Source organism: Antennarius striatus, chromosome 3 (assembly GCF_040054535.1).
Source record: "Antennarius striatus isolate MH-2024 chromosome 3, ASM4005453v1, whole genome shotgun sequence".
NCBI lineage: Eukaryota > Metazoa > Chordata > Actinopteri > Lophiiformes > Antennariidae > Antennarius > Antennarius striatus.
In genome coordinates this window covers 25,374,932-25,396,080 of record NC_090778.1, presented here as the reverse complement: position 1 = coordinate 25,396,080, position 21,149 = coordinate 25,374,932, and the positions used below count along the sequence as shown (strand labels likewise).

General features: G+C 42.1%; 2 protein-coding genes across 2 annotated transcripts; one reads left to right on the top strand and one right to left on the bottom strand.

Moving 5' to 3' along the window:
• Positions 1-5,303: 5,303 nt before the first annotated feature.
• On the bottom strand, positions 5,304-8,118 carry ela3l (elastase 3 like). The gene is made up of 8 exons (XM_068310686.1): positions 8,070-8,118; positions 7,761-7,849; positions 7,466-7,563; positions 7,172-7,300; positions 6,637-6,773; positions 6,223-6,368; positions 5,461-5,613; positions 5,304-5,372 (listed from the first exon to the last, which is right to left on the bottom strand). Exons 1-8 carry the CDS (start codon positions 8,107-8,109, stop codon positions 5,355-5,357), a joined length of 810 nt encoding a protein of 269 aa, XP_068166787.1. The 5' UTR covers positions 8,110-8,118; the 3' UTR covers positions 5,304-5,354.
• A 4,410-nt stretch (positions 8,119-12,528) lies between these two features.
• Positions 12,529-20,673, top strand: bco2l (beta-carotene 15, 15-dioxygenase 2, like). Its single transcript, XM_068311003.1, has 12 exons — positions 12,529-12,583; positions 14,122-14,299; positions 14,388-14,599; positions 15,076-15,191; positions 15,284-15,386; positions 15,510-15,650; positions 17,490-17,650; positions 18,056-18,226; positions 18,635-18,772; positions 19,338-19,520; positions 19,691-19,801; positions 20,048-20,673. The coding sequence occupies exons 1-12, from the start codon at positions 12,550-12,552 to the stop codon at positions 20,162-20,164; spliced, it is 1,665 nt and encodes a 554-aa protein (XP_068167104.1). The 5' UTR covers positions 12,529-12,549; the 3' UTR covers positions 20,165-20,673.
• Positions 20,674-21,149: the final 476 nt, after the last annotated feature.

Sequence of the window (21,149 nt, the reverse complement as noted above, 5' to 3'; positions counted from 1 at the left end):
GGCCACACATTTCCTCCTCTCTCAAAACCGATGCAAAATGTTGCAGCAGCCCAAGATTGCTGTTGAGAACGCATTTCAAAACTTCCCTTTCCCTTTATAGTCGTTTTATGACCAAGACAAATAAAGATGGATAGCTCCAATCAAAGTCGTTGGCAGTGATGCATTTGATCTGCTTTCCAAAGCATGAAGTTGGTCCCTGTTTGCACCAGATGGGTCCCTCTCAGGATGCTGGGGGCATCACCGTGGGGACAATTACCCTCGTAATAACAATCGATTACTGTCAAAAAAAGAAAGAAAGAAGGGGGGAGAAAAAAAACCTCACTGCTTTTCAGAATATTTCTAAAGTACCTGGAGGAACTTTCTCTCAGGCGACACCGAATGCATCGTATCCTGGTTACGATTTCAATTAGAGCAAAAGGAAGGAATGTGACAGGGAAGAGTGCGGAAATGTGTGATAAGGGTGTCATATCATACCATCATATCAGATCACGTCATGATAACGGCCCTACTCTGACTCATAATGCGGTGACATCATGCTGTTATGCTCACAGGCTTCTGCTCACAGGATTAAAAAAAATAAAACTAAACTAAAACAACACCTTTGTGTGACTTACCGGTAAACTAGGCTGACATATTGGTGTTACATTGAAAGTGTCATTTTACATTTTCCCAAATGTGGATGTTGGGTTAAAGGGAGGGATACTTAAAGAGCTTTGTAAACCTTAGTCACACGGAAACAAGCACAGCTGGAATAGAAAAGCTTCTTTCAATAGTAAAAAAAGGTCATATTTCATAAATACAAGCTGACTGGAACAACAAAATTATTTCACCACCTCACACCGAACAGCCAGGCTGAGGATTTTTTTCGTGTGTCAAGGGAAAATATCTCCATACCAGTGAACCCTAGCTTATGTGTGCATTTGTGAGAGTAATCAAATCAGTGTGAGCAATGTGTTGGAACAGAGGAACGCATGCTCGTATTGATTTCAGACAATCAGTGGTGCATATAACAAGAAAACATGCAGCAGTCAAACTAGTTATTCATTAAACCCAATTATATCACATTTTCATAACTCAGGCTTCCAAAAGGAGAAGATGGCAATTTGTTTTTTTGTTTGTTTGTTTTTTAACTGTGTGGATAATTTGTTCTTATTTACAAGACAAATATATTTCCTTTGAACACAAGATTGTTCAGTTAGTGCTTGTACAGGAAGAAAACAAACATATTCAAATGGAATAGAAATAACCTGAATTATCATAAAACTTTCAGCCGGGATTAGGCTCTGTGCTGCATTTTTACACACAGGGAACCAAAATGTTTGCGGCTCCTGATGTTAAATCAACACAGATGAGCTATTCTTTCTCACACATTTGATATCCAGCGGGGAAAATAAATATGTGCCCACTTACAAGGAAAGAAGAGGTGTGAAATGTTCATTGTAAGAACACTTCAACTGTGAGAGACAGAATAAAAAAAATTAAAAAAAACAATCCAGAAAAAACTTATTTTCTCCACTGTATGCATTTTCTTAATATGTTTAATATGTTTGATCAGGTTGTTGTCCGTCTGAAGAGGCATAAATGGACTTAAACTTAAGCTTCACTGTCTCAGAAGTTTGCTTGAGCAAATGTTTGTTGTAGATTTAACAGTTCGAAGATCAGTACTACACACGCCTGACACACCACAAATATATATAAACACACTCCATTGAGACACACAAGACAACAGTTTACATGTCTGTAATGACTCTGTGGATGTAGCAGGAAATAGTTAGGCTTATTGCTGAAACTAGAGTCGCACAACAGCAAAACAAAGCATTAGAGTGCACTTGTAATTTCATTTGTGCGTTTACAAATGATGCCATTTTCTGATTTGAAAGCCTTTTAAACACTGATGCAATATAATTACTCATTTCCTGCACGGCAACCTTTAAGATTTTTTCTTTTTTTTTTAATCATTTAGTTCATGCTTTTAATTTAAATGCTTTTTATTTTCTCTTGCGCAGCTTCCATGCTTCCTTCTTCATTCCTGTCATAATTTATTCAACGCGCTTTGAATTACTTCATTATAAAAACGTTCTCTACAAATAAACCTGTCTAGCCTTGTCCATAATGTAAACGGAAACAAATGGTGCCTGTTTGTAGGTGGGGGCAATTGGAAAAGAGCGTGCAGGTGCGAAGCCGCACCCACACCTGCAGTGACGTCATATAGGCAAATAACCATGCATAATGCATCAGTTTGCAACAGACTCTCATTTGACTGAACTTCCTCCCAGCTCATTTGACAGCTGCACAGCCAGAGCCTCACACGGCAGTTAACAGTCGCAGACACTTTATTTCTATTAAACACATATATCTCCGAGTAGATGTTGGTCTGATTCCACAAGGAATTTTAAAAAATCTTCTTTGAATTACATTAATGATGAGGGTAGTTAATAATGTATTGTGGCGGGATTCATTACGCGCGAAAGCAAACTAAATGTTTTATAACAGCCGATAAAACCTCGAAAATCCATTCTAATTGACGGAATCAGTTGTAATTGAAACGTTTTTTCTTGATGTTTACATTTGCAGAATGGCTTGAAAGCTCATAAATATTCCATAATGGACAGCCTACCTAATTCTTCCCCCTTGTCCGGTGTCCGCGCAAACTCCTCCGAGCGCGCTTCAGTTGGAAAAAAAAAAACAAAAACGCGTCGATCTTGAATAAAACGCGCCCAGATCTCCAGCAACTTTTTGTTTGTAAGGCAGGAAGTAGGTCAGTAAACTCTCTCTGACCGTTTTGCAACACGAACCGGGTGGTGTAGCACCGGACTATTAATGAGTCCCGGCCGGTTCCCTGTGACTGATGACGGGCGCAAGGCGACAGGGCGGAGATGCTGGTGTCAGTGTGGCAGCGGCTCCTAGTCCCACCTCCCCCACCCCTCCCGCTCCACTACAGGGCTATTTATATAAAAGACTGTCGGAACATCCCATCAAGGGCTTCTACTCCCATCTCAGAGGAGATCCCATGACAAAGGTCATCTACGATACAAACAGTAAAAGCAGAGGAGAGGTGACGTCACACTGAAAATAAGCAAAGAAAAGACATGAAAGCAATGAAAGGGAAGTTTGAATTTGCTCCTAACAATAATGTTTCTTGGAAATGTTGGAAATAGTCAATAAAATGTTGAAGGATTCATTTTTAAAAGTGCACTATTGCACCAGCAGCTGAAGTATATAGATAGATAGATAGATAGATAGATAGATAGATAGATAGATAGATAGATAGATAGATAGATAGATAGATAGATAGATAGATAGATAGATAGATAGATAGATAGATAGATAGATAGATAGATAGATAGATAGATAGATAGATAGATAGATAGATAGATAGATAGATAGATAGATAGATAGATAGATAGATAGATAGATAGATAGATAGATAGATAGATAGATAGATAGATATCACCAGGACCTCCTTCCTGCTCAGAGTAAACTTGAAAAAAAAAATGTTGCAAGAGTCTGAAATGCAGCTGCACAAACTTGTTGGTCCCACTTTTTCACATTTGTATTCAATCCAACAGCAGGGTGCCCCTTGGGGGATTTCTGCTCAGCTCTCCATCTCCCCCACCCCTCATTTGTGCGTGTGTGTGTGTGCGCGATAAGAGTGAGCTAGTCTGACCCACAGAGTTCACGCAGAGACAAAGCCTTCTTTTGAGGCCTCATTCGCTTTAGAAAAAAAGAAAAAGAAAAAGAAAAGTTCTGCACTGGATCCAAAAAAAGCTGCAGTTAGAATGAGCGAACTGCTCCGGTGCACGTCTTTAGTGACGCTTCAAGACGTACATTATTTAAATGAAACGTCTACAGAGAGTTGGTGATGCAATGGCTGCCAGTTGATGTATTTGCTTGATAAATGGAGTTAATTTCAGTTTGAGATTAATGAGACATAGATGTAATTAATGGATCTCAACATGTTACCTGCCTATGAATTTTTTATTTTTTTTTAAATATCTGCGAAGAGAGTTTAACAGTCATCGCATGTCATACTATTGGCCTAAATGAACGAAATGAATGTCAGCGTGAGGTTGAATGTGTCGCGTTTCACTTCTCTACCAGAGTCGGGGATGATTTTGTCACATATTGGAGCACATTAGCAGGCTCAGATGAAGTCTGTACCTAATTGGTTTATTACATTTTGACAAATTACTAGTGCTGCAGCCTGCATGAGGGCTGGGATGGATATCACTGATCACAGGATGGTCCTGCAGGAAAGATTGGTCCGTCATATCAGAGAGAGGCACTTCAATATAGCCTGAAAGAATCATTGACAAATACCCACAGTCCTTGTGTGCTCCTGCCTGCTCCTCACACACACACACACACACACACACACACACACACACACACTCATTATTACTTGCAGGATGTGTCACGTCTGATCATTACCTTTCATGTCAGCAAAAAAAAAACAAAAACCCAAAAACGCCTGCACACTTCCATTACCACGTCAAAACTTATCAGTGTGTGTCTGCGCGAGTCTGGCAAATATGACAGAGAAACAGGAGAAAAAGTGAGATTAAAAAAAAAAATTAAAAAAAAAGAATGAAGTGAGAGGCAATTTAATTTTTTTTACTTAATTCCCTCCCCTCATCCTCTTGCTCATCCTCATGTCATCACAGCAGGAGAAAAAAAAAACAGATGACAGAAGTATTAATCTCAATTTTGCTGCTCCATTCTTCAGTTTCAGAGCGCTGTAATGTGGAGAGATGCCCCTCCACCCCCCCACCCCACCCCAGATGAGTATTATGATCTTCATAAAGCCCTCCTGTAGCAAGGGGCATGAGGACAAGTCAGGTAAGTTCCAAGCAGGGATATTATATTCGTATTTTATACGAGGGGGGTTTATTTTGTCTCGGCACACACCATTCGCTCTAACCACCCAATATGCAGTGTAGTGCTGTTTGACGTATCGTAGATGGATTATTTGTCTAAATCACCTGCTTGTGTTTTGTGGGCTATTTGTCAGTGTATTACATCTGTTTATTGGTGTTTTCCAGACAGAAGCCTTGCTCATTGTGTACCTCATCTTGGTTTGGAGGGATGTTGGAGACAATTTCCTATCTTGAGTGTATGAGGACACCTGCTGGACATTTGTTTTTTGCTCTATTACATCCCTTAACAGCCTGAGATGAAAAGCACACAATAATTTAATGCATGGTAAAATGGTTTAGGGTGTAATATATGTGTGTGTGTGTGTCTCTCTCTCTCTCTTATGTGAAAGTCTGCAGTATCCAAAAACTCATTACATCTGAGACAAATGCAGGTTGCTGATTCTTTTTATTGACACTCCAAATGACAAGATGGCTTCTTTAGTTTGTCATCATAACCTGAAACGAAAATAACAAATCAGTTCCGGAACATTAAGACGAAAGAAAGCAGCGTTTACTGTAACCGTGGCGTTGGAGCTTCCCTCACCTTGTCCATCCAGTCGTTGAAAGCCGACACCCTGGTGAAAACGGTGGGTTTCTTCTCGTAGTTGCAGCCGAGGCCGGAGACGAAGCTGGCGATGCCGTGAACCTCCCAGACACCTTCGCTGTTTTTGCAATTCAGAGGGCCGCCGGAGTCACCCTTGAACACAGACAGAAAGGGAGGACGGCTGATGCGTTATTCATTTTACGACCAGACCGGCGAGACGCAACTGTGAGACCTGCAATCAGAACGGCTTTTTCATCAAGTTTAATGGGGACACAAGACACATTTGTCATGTTCCTGGACAGCCGGTAAACACGTGAGTGTGATGAGAAAAAAATCCTCCTCCTGATACCTTGAATATAATTTTTTTTTAATGCATTGAAATTAGATTCGCTGGTATAATTAAGTAAAATAATGCATTAAGGAGGCTTATGGAAGAGTAACAAATGAAATTTAATTACCAGTTCACCCATAATGTGTAATGTGGCTGAAATACCTGTGGGGAACCCACTCACACAGTGGGAGAACATGTATGCTGAGAGGCTGGATTTGAACCCACAACCTCCCTGCTGTCAATCAGCAGTCCAGACCTTTACATAACCTAAGGCTTCAGCATAACATTGAATGATTTACACCAACCGGGGTGGTGTTGTGTCCTCTAACAGAAGGGCGTGTCCTCACAATGTGACTCTTTAGACAGATTTATATCCCCACAATAAAACACACACACACACACACACATGCATACACAGAGTAAAAACTTACGTTGCATCCAGCCACGATTCCGTCCCCACCTGCGCACACCATGGAGGTCCTGACAGCGAAGCCCCACCAGTCAGGCTTGGAGCAGGTGGCGTGGTCAACCACAGGCATCAAAGCCTGCTGCAGCTTATCAGCGATGGGGCCTCCGGCTAAAACACGCAGGCAGAGCCCATTACCATCTTCCACATACACACTAGCCGTCTGTCAGATGTGCTTTACAGCATTTCCCCAAGCATCAAAACCCCCACCCCCCCAACTTTTCAATTTAGGAGTCATTTCCCCCTTAAAAAGTCTCGCCTAATATCATACATTTTCAACCCTTTGGAAACATACGCTCACTCATGCACGGCCTAATCCACATGCATAGCTGAAAAACATGACTATAAAGACCCAGCAGTCCAGAAAAAAAACACTTACTGGACATCCTGCCCCATCCAGTGATGTAGCAGGGGTAACCGTTGGGCAGGGTAACACCAGCTGTGGGGATACATCCCAGCTGCACCTGGTCGCTTATAGTCACCGGCTCTGACAGCTTGATCAAGGCAATGTCGTTCCTGAAGGGTCGTAAAGATAGAGAGAAAGGCTTGGGGAGGGGGTTTGCACTGAAAAAACTTTAATCTTCCTCTCAATCCCAAAAGATGAAGAGAGAAAACACAGTCGGACGACATAATGAGCGCCTGTTTTTTTCCCAATTTTTTCTTATTTCTGTCATTTCTGGACATACGAATCATCCTGATTGCTAATCTTATCTCTCTTATTTGTCCAGCTGGATAAACACTCATAATATTCTTTGCCAGGTTTGGTGCATCTAAAGGTGCGCAAGGTTTGACAGAAGAATAAATGGAATTCAATTCGCAGGACACCCCCCCCCCCTTGAAAAGAGATTATGATGCATTGCGTATCGTGGGAAGCGACTCAGACTGTGCTACCGTACCGTTAACGCTCGTCTTACCCGAGGGCCACGAACATGGGGTTCCATTTCTCATGGACAACAATCTTCTCGGGCAGGATGGCCTTGGAGCCAACCTCTTCCTCGATCAGGTTGTGTTTGCCGACAAACACCCTGTAGGAGAACTTGTCGCTGGGGGATAGAACAGACCAAAGCTAAACCAGACAATAGAGCGAGTGCACAGCTGAATATTAGATTGAGCATAGGAGGTGTAAGCAGGTAATGTGATGCAGTAAGTAAGATATTTGGCGAGCGACTTGCACACTGCAGTGTATTTGTGTACTCTGCTGCTCCTACTTGATGCAGTGAGCAGCAGTCATGACCCAGTTGGCAGCAATCAGAGATCCCCCACAAGTGTGCCTCCACACACCGCTCCTCTCATACTGCAGGGAGATCTGGAGAGAAGAAAAAGACAATGCATTAAGAAGCAGGTTGCTGATGCATAGGTGGATGCTATAATTAGCTGATGTAATCCCAAAGCGAACATATAACTGTAGGATTTTCAATAGCTGATGGCTCTGGATTGAATCGAGCAGGTGCTGCATCTGTAAGGTTTGTGGGTTTTTTTGACAGATGTGCCATATTACCATACCTGCCAGGGCCAGCTGTGGGGCTTGGCGTCCACCCCGTTGACCACACGGGTTGCCAGGGGCTCGATGGGTGGGGTTCCGCACCCGAGGGCTGCAACGGGCCACGAAGAAGAAATAAAAATGTGTGTGATGGACAGTGAGATAAGTGTTCAGAAATAGGAGATGAACAATGAAATTAATTTGAATTCCTACGTCATTTCTTCTTTTTCAATAAAGCGTTTGCTCCCTGCGCACACACACATCCCTAACATAAACTTGGAAACAGACAGAGACAATTACGCAGAGAATTAGAGAATGCCAGATGTTCTTACCGCTAGCAATGAGCACTGAGGCCAGCACAATGGGGATCATGGTGATTGATGCTTCTGCTGAGGGACGCAGGACACACACACTCTTTTAAACTTTCCATCACCAGCAACACGCACGCTAAACGTGCTAACACACACTCCTATTGGCTCGCTGTGGCCTCCAGAGATAGAAGTGGACCAATTGCAACCAATGCACCCACATAGGTGACGTGTCCTACAGGTGCACTTGCTTGGGAAATTTCTCATGACCTTGATGTAGGGATGTGAGGCATGCTGGCTTTCTATATATACACAGGAGGTATTATGTGTATGTATGTTTGTGTATGTATGTGAACGCTCTTGACGCCAAGGCAGAAAACCTTCACACAGCATCCAGTAATTTAACTCACATTTATTCCCTTCCTACGACAAAGTCTCTTCCCCGAAACCTGGAATTAAATGCTTGCGTAACAGCATGGGAAGCCAACATCTGGATTACTGGAGCCTGCCTCGGAAAGGTGAGGCGAAAATCAAACTTAGAGGCATTACCAAGATAAATAACCAGGACAATGAGAAACAGATGGTGTCAGTGGTGCAGAAAATATAGACATCTACTAGCTAATTCTTTTGACATCCCACAACATACACAGTTTTAGGGAATTCTGCATTTCTCAGAGTGGGAGAGTAGGGCAGAATATTTCCCATTCAAATATACTTGAGATTATTACACGCCACATATTTGCTGTTGTAATTTAAGGTGCAGTGGTTGGTTTGTTGCTATATCGACTTGAAAGAGCAGAAATCTTTAGGACTCAGAGGACACACACAAGCAGCTCCGGAGGTGGGAACCTGTGGGAGTGGGAGGACCTGAGGCAACTCTGTGGGTCTACCAAAGGCTGCTGGGATAATATCACATGATAAAGTAAAGAATATGTGTCAGGGAACAGTGAAGTGGGCGAAGTCATTAGAAAAGGCAAAAGAAGGAATAAACAGCTCAATTGCATGTAATGACTTTCAAGGTGTTTCATCCGAGAGGGCCTGACGTCAGCTTTGATAAATGTTGTTTGGGCTTTTTGCAGTTTTATCTCTGGCTTGCGACCACTTTAAATAAACACTGGGCATTCTGTAATGTTAAGTATCTTACAAATACAATAAACATCCTTGAACAGACTGGTCATGGTGGTCATGAATCATTTAGTCTTCCAGTTCACCACTAGATGGGACAATTTGTCAGCTCAGACACGAAACTGAGTCGCGTAATTTTAACAAAAGAATAATAACTTTCAGTCTTCGATTGTTTGCCAGAACCTAGATCCCCACTTAATAAAAACGAGCCATTAAGAAAATCAGCGCCGACTCTTAAGTGGGTTTCTTCATCTGAAGAGGAGGAGGAAGATGAGAGGGAGAGAATTTCATATAGGCCAAGGAAAAACCGCCTTTAAGCGCAAGACAGCCGAATCTACAAAACGGTGTTGTTATTTTTTAAAAGTTTTGCGTCAAAGTTTTGGTGAGAGCTTCTCCGATCCGGAGCTCGGAGCCTGGAGAAAACACTTGATAGGATAAAAAAAAGTCTTGAAAGGCAACCACAATCTTGTATTCAGCCTGTGTGTGCGTGCGTGTGTGTGTGTGTCTGTGTGTGTGTGTGTGTGTGTGTGTGTGTGTGTGCGTGCGTGCGTGCGTGACTCTCTCTCTCTCTCTGTGCGTCTGTGTGTATTTGCGCCCGCGGCCGCTGAGCGCGTAAGAGCGTCTCCACCACCGCGCCACGCAATTAATTGAAAGCTAATTAAAATTACTCCTCAAATCTGCGAGACATTGTTAAACTTATTACAGACCAGTGTCCACAATAGAAGCCTCCATTTCCCATTTTCTGATTAAACGTCTTGTATTCATTAATATGATAGCGGCCAGATGACACCGCGCCGATAATAAACCTGAGGCGCGTACTGAATCGGTATGACTGCATTAAACAGAAGGGAAATGTGACCAAATAGATGGAATTCTATGGTCTCTAACGCGGCTTCTTTTTCTTTATTTTTGTTCCTGCAGAACACACTAATCAGCAGCTCCTTCCATTGAGCGCACGACGCGCTCCTCGCCGCTTTAATGTGTTTAGGAGCATTCAGATGGAGTCTATCGCGTCGTGGGACGAGCCTTCCTGGTTTCACGGCTGAACAGAGCAGAGCAGGACGCCCCCACCCCCAGGGGGGTGTTGGTACAGGTACACTTCGGCTCCTGTTCCCCGTCAGAAGAGCTGAACTCTGAATGACACTGCGTGAGAGGTTTATGATCAGGTTATTCAGGCCTATAAATACTCTACTGCTTTTACTCCTGCCGTGCCAAGGACAAAGATTACGTAATGGAATATCAATTATAAAATATTATGTCATGTTATTTTATATCACATAACGTCGTATCAGGTCACTGGTCTTTTTCCTATCCCACGCCACCGGTTTGTACAATATGGCTCCTTTCGTGTGTTGCAACACTTGTGTTTTTCCCATTTGGAGCCCACTAACATTCACATTTTGAATCCTTTAAAAAAAACAAAAAAAACCTGCGGCCATATTTTCCAGGAGCTACCTTATTTGCCACAGACAGTGTGTTTTTGAGCTGGAGGGCTGCAGTAAATCCAAACATCAGCTGTCTGCTGCTGATTTGCTTTTATCATTATCCTCCCCACTGATGTTAACAGACAGCTTTCCCTGCCTTCCCTCTCTTGATGCATTTTCTCTTTTCATTTTTTGGGTGGTTTTTTCTTCTTCTTCTTCTTCTGCGGTTTTCTTCAATGTTTCTCAACATTGTTTTTTTTGGCTTATCATCCGTCTGTTACTCACCAGTTTGGAGAAACTGATTTAATTAAGCCTCATAAGCACATCATGACCCGACTGGTCGTCTTACAGATCTTGTATGTACTTGCCAGTCTTCCAATTCTTTCATGTTGAGTGGGAGAGAATTGCAGGGGAGTAGTAGGAACCGTGTGCAGATTGTCTCACCGCATACAGTGTGCGGTTGTGGAAGTGTTTACTGTTACAACAAATTATTGATTTGATTTGTCGTTTATGGCTCACATGCTCATCTTCCAACATTTTACAGTCATTCTGCTTTTATTTCCACTAAATAAAATCCCTTCTGCCCTTTTACATGATAAACAAATTCACTTTTAATTACCTGTATTAGGAAGGCTTGCATTTCCAGACCGAAAAGCACTTAATATATCCATGGAAGCGAGGGCAGGAGCCAATCAGATTATTCCCTGGTTAATTAACTCCTTTGCTTTTCCTGCTAAATAAAATGAAATATCTCAGTTGCAGCAGAGATGAAAGTTTTCATTTTAAAATGTGTAAGCGTAAAGTCTTTTTTTGTGTGTGTGCTTAATTTCCTGGATGGAAACGTGTACGCGTAAAAAGACGTGCCAGCAGGATGCTAAACGACCTCCAAGTGAAACCTAGAATTTCTCCCTGTGAGTGGAATAAATGTGGATTCTTTAGCCAAACCTCACAATTATAAAAACAGATCTTTCTTTTTTTTTTTAAAAACCTTTTTATTTCATTGTTTTTCCACACATGACACAGCATCTTGTTTTGCTGCAGTTAACATCTGATAGTCATTCGGTTTTTGCAGCCATTACACTTTCCCCATCTCTTCAAGTTCCCATATAAAGTTGGGGAACTTTCTTGAGAAGTCTGAATCATGGAACTTTAAAAAAGTGCTTCTCAGAAGTGGAGACACTTACTGAATGTTGCCCGGCCAATTCTCATTAACCTTGTTTACGTTTATACATATTTTAATAGCAGTTAAGTTTTTCCAAACCTTCCTTGGATCGCTCAACCTCAATGACTAATGAATTTCCAGACTTTACCGGACTGATGCTGCGGCTGCTTCTGGCTCAAAGACAAAGCGTTACTTTGGAATAGATATTTGGCTCCTATGTGCATTATTTAGAGTTTTTTTTTAATGGATGTTTTAAATAATTTGATTCAGAAATCCTGATTGTTGGGTGACACTCAAAATCTATACACGTGAAAGAAGGAAAATATATGTTAAGATTAGATGAAAGAAGCAAAAATGCCCTGACAGAATGGACTGAGATAAGCAGATGGAAGTTTATGTAGCCTGAAACAAAGAGGTGCCACTCTGACTTACATAACACTAAACAATATGTCCTATAATAAACTTGCAATGTGTCCAGGGTGACCCTCCGTCCATAGTCACTTTACTGTTGGATCTTATCAGAATATAAATCTATCAATCAATAAAATCAATTCACAGGAAAGCTAGAAAAAGACATATAGTTGGATCACAGGTGCCTTTAACATGTTATAACATAAAGACAATGTTTACAATCTTATGTAATGGAAAAAAATCTGTCTTGTTAACCTTTATTGCTGTTTTTCGGATAAAGTCAACACTTTGTCCAGCCAGGAGCCTAGGGTTCAAAGGTTTTCCTGGTGGCCTCTATACGCCATTCATTGTTTGAGGGATCAGCTCTCCAGAGCAATCAGCGATGTCTCAGGCCACGGATCCCCAGACGCCGACCAGTGAGTAGACTTTTAAACGATTTAGTGAAATCATAAATAATAAAATGAAAAAGTATTTGAGATATTTGTAGTTCATGCTCCAAGAGATGTCAAGGATTTTTTTTTGTTCTTCTTCATGTCTGCAGTTAGAGAATTTCTTTTTGTCCTGTCGAATCAAGGCTGGTAAAGTAATACTTACAATGTCTCATTAACAGCTTTTAGTCATTCTGAGGTGTTAACTAAAACCAAACAACTCTCTGACAGGTCCTCACAGAGTAAAACTCAACAGAAGAACAGAGGAAATATTTTTTAAAAAGCACCTTAATATGACAGCTAATTCCCCACAACTTCATTTGCTTGCATGTTGGCATACCAGGAGGAAAACAATTTGTTGAAATAATAACTGCTACAAATAAGCCACTGCTACCTGGAGCTTCTATCCACAACAACTCCGGGCTTGTCGCTGTCGTGGTTTCATTTTCAAGAGCCTGGATTTTGAATACAGCAGTGGGTGGCTGCATGAAAACATCCGCAAAAAAAAAAAAAAAAAACGCATTCAGGCATCGTGTTCAGTGCTACAATCAAAACTCACAGTGTCAATATTGTGAGAGATGGTTAAAGCCTTCCGCGGTTATCTCTCTATTGCACATTCTCGTTTTTATTGTCTGTTGTCCTGGTGACATGGGAATGGACAGAATTCTTCCTCTGCCAATTGGTTGCAATAACAATTCCCATTTTTAAAAAAAACAACAACGATTTTGTAACCTGAACTCAGCATGGGGGGTGGGGGTGGGGGGTGGGGATGAGGGGTGGGGGCACTAAATCACAGCGATTCGCTTTACTAATCACACGGCACTCATACATGTTTTACAGTCTCCACTATGCGTAGAGATATGAGGTAATGAGCCAGAATTGGTTATTGGATAACAGATTAGACTGTAGATAACAGGGTGCCAATGTCATTCGCAGCACATGACGCCCCCCCCCCCCACACCCCCAGATTTATAAGCTCTCACATGGAGCTGTTATGGTGTAGAGATCACACATTTCACTTTTTTTCAGAGCCATTTTGAAGTATTTTATCATCGAATTCGAGTATTAGCTGAAAATAAAGCTGCAGAAGTGTGAAGAGCAAAAAAAAAAAAAAACCAACAACACGTGGAAGGTGTGAACGTGTAAAATGGTATATGTTTTTAGCCTTTTTCTGCAAATATAAGATTAGATGAAGCTGCTTAAGACTGCTGGTGTGGCTTTGATTAATAAACCGGCGGTTTGCAAAAAAAAAAAAAAAAAGTGCTGCAAGAGGAAATGATGTGGTAACAATCAGCTTTTTGAACAGTTCTTTCTAAACAGATGGTTTTCTGTAGTCTTCTATCGCTTCACACACGTTCAAAGTTCCACAGCCGTATCTGTTTCATAACAGGCCATCTCTTGTGCGGTGTGAAGCAAAATGTGAGTGTGAGCAAGATGGGAAGTGTGGAAAAGGTGTGAACTGAGTTCTCAACCTACAGATTGTGTGCTTTTTCCTTGAATTAAAATGTTTCCTCTTCCTCTCCCAGTAACCAGCAGACAGCGATGTCCGCTGGCCAAAGGGCTGGAGAGCGTGGCCCCTCTGGTGCGCACCACTGAAGAAACCCCCAATCCCATCCCCACCACCATCAGAGGAACCATTCCAAGCTGGATTAATGGGAGCTTCCTGAGGAATGGACCTGGGAAGTTTGAATTCGGAAATGACAGGTAGTTGGAATGAATTCAAAACTGTACATGTTTAAATCTCAGGATTGTTCAGGATCTACACCAAGATGAAAATATCTTTTCTTCTCAGATACAACCATTGGTTTGATGGCATGGCCATGATGCACCGGTTCCATATCTGCGACGGGCAAGTCAGCTACAGCAGCCGCTTCCTGCGAAGCGACTCATACGTTTCCAACTCCGAGAAGAACCGCATCGTGATTTCAGAGTTCGGGACGTTGGCCATGCCCGATCCCTGCAAGAACATCTTCTCACGCTTCTTTTCCCGCTTCTCGATTCCCAGTATGCCGTTTCTTCTTTGCATATATTAAATGAACCCATGAGCAATTTGCTTCAGGGCGTGGTAATGAAGCAGCAGAGGTGCCAAATGCATTATAAAGCTATTCACTTCATTTGTGCATACAGGCTGGTAACAAGGCTGCTGCATCAGATTACCAGAGGGAAAAAAATCATGCAAATAGACATAGAAAAAACAGTTTTGTTCAACTTTCATGTCCTTGACTGTACGCCTTGTATTGTCTACTGCATTTGCAGCCTAATGACAGCTCTTGTTACATTTTATTGTGTTTTTCTCGACGTAAAGAGAACTCGAGTCAATACTTTGTGTGTCTGCATGTCTGTAAAGGAAACAGCAACCCAATGCTGAGCAAAAAGCCTTTTGAAAAAAAGAAAAAGAACTAAAGAGGAACGTATTTATAGAAAAATAAAGAAAGATGCGTTTCATTGAAGTGCCTCCTGATGTTTCCGTGTGTGAACAGAGACCACTGACAACGCCAGCGTGAACTTTGTCAAGTACAAGGGAGACTACTACGTCAGCACGGAGACCAACTTCATGAGACGAATCGATCCGCAGAGCTTGGAGACGAAGGAGAAGGTGAGTAACCGGTATGAATGGTTCTTAATACTGATGAAGAATCATTGACTAAAGATGAGGAAGACAATGACAAAGTTGATGATCCATTTAAGGTGGACTGGAGTCAATACATTGCTGTCAACTCAGCTACAGCTCATCCACACTATGACCGTAATGGAGCTTCATACAACATGGGAAACTCCTACGGCAGAAGCGGTAAACATCCATCCTTTTGCTTCATCGCCCCGCCGATGTTCCACATCTACATCCTAACCACACACGTCTGTAGTCATCTACACAATCACTGCCCAACATCCTTTGCTTTACTTGCATCCTCAGGCTTCTTCTACAACATCATCCGTGTGCCTCCTCAGGAGGAGACGCGGGGAACGAGGGGCTCTGCAGACCTGACGGGAGCTGAAGTCATCTGCTCCATTCCTGCAGCTGAACCCAGATATCCTTCCTATTATCACAGCTTTGGTGAGAGGAGTCTACGTTATAAAAGACGGGCTACAGCTTTCTTAAGTAGTCTGCGTGCTGGATGTATACCAATGTGGAATTGATTCAGCTCTGTGAGAGATATTATTCTGGGTTTTTTTTTCTGTCATAGTTTTTGTGCTTTTATTAATTAGTCATTTGCATTCTCGCCTCATCCGGCTTCTTTTTGTCAATCACAGCTCCTTTGTCTTACTCCTCAGCTCTTACTATCTCTCTGTCCACAGCTCTGCCTTTGACTTTCTCATAAGTGCTCACTTTTTCCTCCACCACACTGTAAAGTCGTTGCATGTGTTTAAAACACACCAGAGCAATTCTGTGCTGCAGGTTCTTCCACTGCTCAGCTGAAACGTCACCAAAACACCGTCTTTGCTGTTTGCACGTAAATCAAGGTTCAAGGTTGCATGACATCCACTTTGGCATAGTTGTCAGGAAAACAGGAAATATGACGCTGACATTAAGGATAAAGTGGTTTAAAAATAAAGTGGAATGAACAGAAGAATTGAAAGAGAAATTAAAAAAACTGGAAGAGAATTTAATTTTTAAAATGTATTTATTTATTTATTTAATTTATAAAAAGATAGAATATATAGAATAATATAGAATATTATAATAATATATAATATTATATAATAATATATAAAAGATAGAATAATATTATAGAATAATAATGTTTAAAAATATATTATAGAATAATAACGTTTAAAAAAAGACCCTATAGATAGATAGATAGATTGATTATTGATTGATGACTCTGACTGTGGGCTTGTCTTCAGTGATTGATCCCTGATCAATCCATTTTCGATACGTTTCCTTTGAGACAGGACTTGTGGATGACAGTTACACGGTTGGATTTGATGGAATTTGCTCCCTGTCTTTGAAGGAGCTCTTAATGAACCACTTTTCCCTTGAAGTGTACTTAAGCTGTCCCTGCTGGAAGAACTAATCCATCTAATGAGGAAATACATGAATATTAGATCCAAGTTAAGTCAACAGTAGCAAAAGGTTAGCACATAATGTGGAAGTTGGGTCGGCTTTAAGGATTCGCAGTGATATTATTAGAGGATTAAAGTAGAGCGAAGCACACAGGATGAACATGATTGGATGTTCCTAGTCGGCCGATCAGCCAATCAGGCATTGATAATGATGCACGACTTCTTTTCATTTGATTTAACCCTAAGTTTGCTCTAGTTTTCATGCTTGAATCAGCTCTATGATTGTATCTGGGCCTATACGTCTAACAGACCACCGTTACTCCTCCAGACTGTCTGGCACCGAGACATCTCACTAGTGACGGACGGTAAAACAGGCATCACTTAATCGCTTCTGTCAGTAGGTTACAGCAGATGGTATTTAGCTCCTTTTTCAAGTTTCTATCACAATTATTTTTGGGTTGTCTGTCAGGAAAGGTCAGTACCAAGGCAAGAAAGATTTACCCTGCTGACTGGGCCGAAAGAGGAGGAAGAGTAGATGTGGTCCCCTGGTCCCTTTCTCTGCTTCAAAACATAAAATACCACTAGTTTTTTTTAAAAATCCAGATTTGATTCACACCTGAGTCACTACCGAAAATCATTTTCAGTGGTGACATTTTTCGTACAGCCTCGCAAAAATTATCTTTGACCTGTTTTTTGCATGTTTATTAAGATATTTATGAGGTATATCAGGGAGGCATTGTGAAAAACTGTAACCCATTTTATTATTCCATCATGGTGCAGCAGAACTACAGCATGGGAGCTTCACACGAGGATGCATTGAGTGCAGATAGCGTGTGTACACTCCCCCTCGCTTAGTGGAGATAAAAAGATGTGCACCCTCTCCCTCCAGTCATGTCAGAGAACTACATCGTGTTCATCGAGCAGCCGATCAAGCTCGACGTCATGAAGTTCATGCTGTACAGACTCCTGGGAAAAGGTTTCAGTCAAGTCATGACCTGGGCTCCCGAGTACGGAACCATCTTCCATCTGGTCAACAGGCACACCGGAAAGGTGGGTTCGCATCGGTTTGCATCAGATTTAGTCCACGCAAAGCAGAAGACACACACAAGTTTTGTCGAATAATGACAAGAAAAAAAGAAATTTAAACTGCAGCCTAATCCCTTTCACGCATGGCGAATTTTTCTCCTTATTTATTTTGATGAAGTCACAGTCTGATGGTGCAGCGCTTTCTCATACGTTGTTGCTCTCAATTTTCTCATCTCATTACACAGCATTCCTATTTAGCATACAATATCAGACTGGTAATGTGAAGGTACGATGGAATAACAGCAGGGAGTTTGTCCTCCAACATTCAAACCAACACAGAAACTTCTTCTTGTTGGTCCTGAAGGCTTCAGTAACCCTCTGTTATTTTGTGAATGTTTTCCTGTCCGGTTGTCTCGGCTGTTGCACCAGCGGAGTGAAGTGAAGTACCGTTCGGCGCCCATGTTCGCACTGCATCAGATCAACGCCTTCGAAGACAACGGGTTCTTAGTTATGGACATGTGCTGTGGGGATGATGGAGCAATCATTGCAGATTTCTCACTGGAGAACCTCCGCAGAGCCTCGGGAGAAGAGATGGATGAGGTGAAAACAAACAGAAACGTGTGACATCTTGCACATCTCAAGTTGAAATGTGTTTTTTAACGCTGTATTTTAATGTCGCCGTTAATCCATCCAGTTTTTATTCACTTTAAACTTGAATCTGAGACATGAATCAGAAGGATTCAGAGACATGTTAGTAGTTCCTTTCTTGAGGGCTATCTTTTTTAAGGTTGTCTCATCTCCTTCTTCTGCACAGACTTAATTCAAATATTACCTAAATCAAAGCAGGACTACCAAAAAACAAAAAAAAAGGCATATAAATACCTCCAAATAGCATGACTCTCACGTCAGCGTGTCAGCGTTTTGCATCTTCCTGCATCGGCTTTGCATCTTTCAGTCAAAAGCGTCACGCTCAGAGTTTTTCCACATCTATCTGATTTGTTTTGACAGTTTTACAACTCGCTGTGCAGAAACCTCCCGAGGAGATACGTCTTACCCCTGACTGTGGACAAACAAACTCCTCCGGATCAAAACCTTGTCACTCTGCATTTTTATAAAGCCACAGCAAAGCAGACAAAACCAGGAGAGGTAGGACTAAACGCATCTCAGTCGGCTTGTTCCGTACCTAAAGTAGCGTGTTGAACCGCACTTTACGCCTGATCCAGTTTTACTGTAAAACCTGAGACATGTAATCATGAGGAATGCGGCCCAATTTAATCCCACACACACTTGACACAATTATCCTGCATTACGAGACATTAAAGGTACTTTCCGCAAGGTGATAATTTCACTCGCAGCCAATGAAGTGATTTTAAAAATGCAGGTGGGCCTTTGCCATTTACAACTTGCACCTCCCACCATCACAAACAGCCATTGTCAAAGGCAGAGTTGCGTTGCAACAAGTTAAAAAACTAAACAAAACACAGGTTTGAAGTTGGAAATGAAGGCAGACATATTTCTAACTTTTTCATTTCTAAATAGAATTGGAAATGAATCGATCTGGTGCCAGTATCCATCCGTCTGTCTCGTAAAATAATGCAGTATTGATTCCAGGTCCGACAACGAACAGTTAATCAAGTCTGCCGGTGTGTGCGTTCACTTTGGCTAAAATACAAAATTTGCATAGATCTGAGGTAATTCCTGACCCTTCCAGGTCTACATGACCCACGAGGAGCTCCATGACGACGAGCTGCTGCAGTATGGCGGCTTGGAGTTCCCTCAGATCAACTACGACAAGTACAACGGCAGACCCTACCGCTACTTCTACTCCTGTGGGTTCGGACACGTCTTCTCCGATTCCCTGCTCAAGATGGACGTTCGCACAAAGGAGCTCAAGGTTTCTATCAGTCAAACGCCACGAGAACATCTCGCCCTATCGCGGCGCATCATCATTACCTCCGCTGCTCTTTCCCTATGGCTTAGGGCGGGACGGTTGGGGTGTTGGGTTTTTTTACAACTTGAAGCAGCTCAGGGTAAAAATGGATGTTTACGTAATCTGTCATTTAGGTGTGGCGTTTTCCCGGCCTGTACCCGTCTGAGCCTGTCTTTGTTGCTTCGCCCAAAGCGACAGAGGAAGACGACGGAGTGGTCCTGTCAGTCATCATCACACCCAGAAAAGTCAGTCAATGACCACACCAAAAACAAACACATGGAAATCATTTAGAAAGTCGAGCAGCAAACACTCCAAGTTAGTTAGTTTGACTGATGCTAGCACTAAACTGTAACAACATCACCATCAGTCATTAAGATTGGAAAGCAGATCTGACCATATTAATAACTCTGCATGGAGAAAAAAAATGGTTTTAATGCTTAACAGGCCTTTTTTGTTCATATAACACATGTCATCTGTATTTCTTTGTCCAGGAAAAAAGTACTTTTCTCCTTATTCTGGATGCCAAGACCTTCACCGAGCTGGGCAGAGCGGAGGTCCCTGTCGATGTCCCTTACGGGACCCATGGTGTGTTTAACGAGATGGGCTAGACGTGCCGCTGTTTGCAGCCCAGCGGCCAGCCGCTAAAACTGAACCTGCAACCGGCCACTTTGTCCACACGAGAGAACATCTCTGTTGATGTCACTGTCTGGGGGAAGAAAAAAAAAACCCTGAAACTCTAAACGGCGGAAAAATAAACAAGATCTGGGGGAAAAAAAAAACTGCAGACTCATGCTATTTGTTTGAGGCCCCTTGATGGGAAAAGGTGCGCGTCCTCGCTGTGTGCTGCCGTTACGGTCAGAGTGATGGCAATCTTTGGGAGGCTAACAAGACAGAAAGCCCAGCGTGGCGTCAGCACACCGATAAAGTTTGTCCTCTACGTGTTCTTATGTGCACTTGATATGAAGCCTATAGATAACGGCCATGTGGAGGGTGCTTACTTGCAGCTTCTAATGATTTATATGGAAAACATTTAAAAAAAAAAAAAAAGAAGGCAATACAAGCATAAAATCAAAATTGATTCCTTCTCCCGTTTTTTTGTGTGTGTTTAAACCCGTAGTGTTTTTGCACCATCAGGCCACTGGAAACGGTATACTCCCAGTGAGAACAGAACAGCACTTAGTATACATAAAAATGCATCAGAGGAAATTCAATTTCTGTCAAAGTAATGTGATAGAAATGGACAACGTCTGAAATGCCAGGAAAACAAATGGATCTAACTGGTCAGCAGCCTCCAGAGAGTCTAGCAGAGGTCACGTCGCAGATCTAGGGGCCCGTTTACGAGCGAAAAAAGAACAACTAAACACCCCAAGCAAAGTTGACGTACGTTAACGCTGATATGTGAGGCCTTGTGTGCAAACAAGAGCAGTCTGGCGTTCAGTATAGTCTGAAGCTGTGAAGCTGAAGGGAGGAAAAAAAAAAAAAAAAGAAAAGGTCCACAAGCCCTGCCCAGAAAGCGATGTAGCCTGCAGCGGTGCTTGCCACTCCGCCGTCTCAACAATTTACGCCACTGATTCTTATTTCCCTCTCACTTTG

Excerpts from the sequence above, each read along its gene's own strand:
- bco2l (XM_068311003.1), top strand. The coding sequence starts at position 12,550 with ATGTCTCAGGCCACGGATCCCCAGACGCCGACCA. Across the intron at positions 14,300-14,387 it reads TTTGAATTCGGAAATGACAG|ATACAACCATTGGTTTGATG; the intron begins GTAGTTGGAATG and ends TTTTCTTCTCAG. Across the intron at positions 18,773-19,337 it reads AGCAGACAAAACCAGGAGAG|GTCTACATGACCCACGAGGA; the intron begins GTAGGACTAAAC and ends TGACCCTTCCAG.
- ela3l (XM_068310686.1), bottom strand. The coding sequence starts at position 8,109 with ATGATCCCCATTGTGCTGGCCTCAGTGCTCATTGCTAGCG. Across the intron at positions 7,564-7,760 it reads CCCACAGCTGGCCCTGGCAG|ATCTCCCTGCAGTATGAGAG; the intron begins GTATGGTAATAT and ends TCTTCTCTCCAG. Across the intron at positions 5,614-6,222 it reads GAATCGTGGCTGGATGCAAC|GGTGACTCCGGCGGCCCTCT; the intron begins GTAAGTTTTTAC and ends TCTGTGTTCAAG.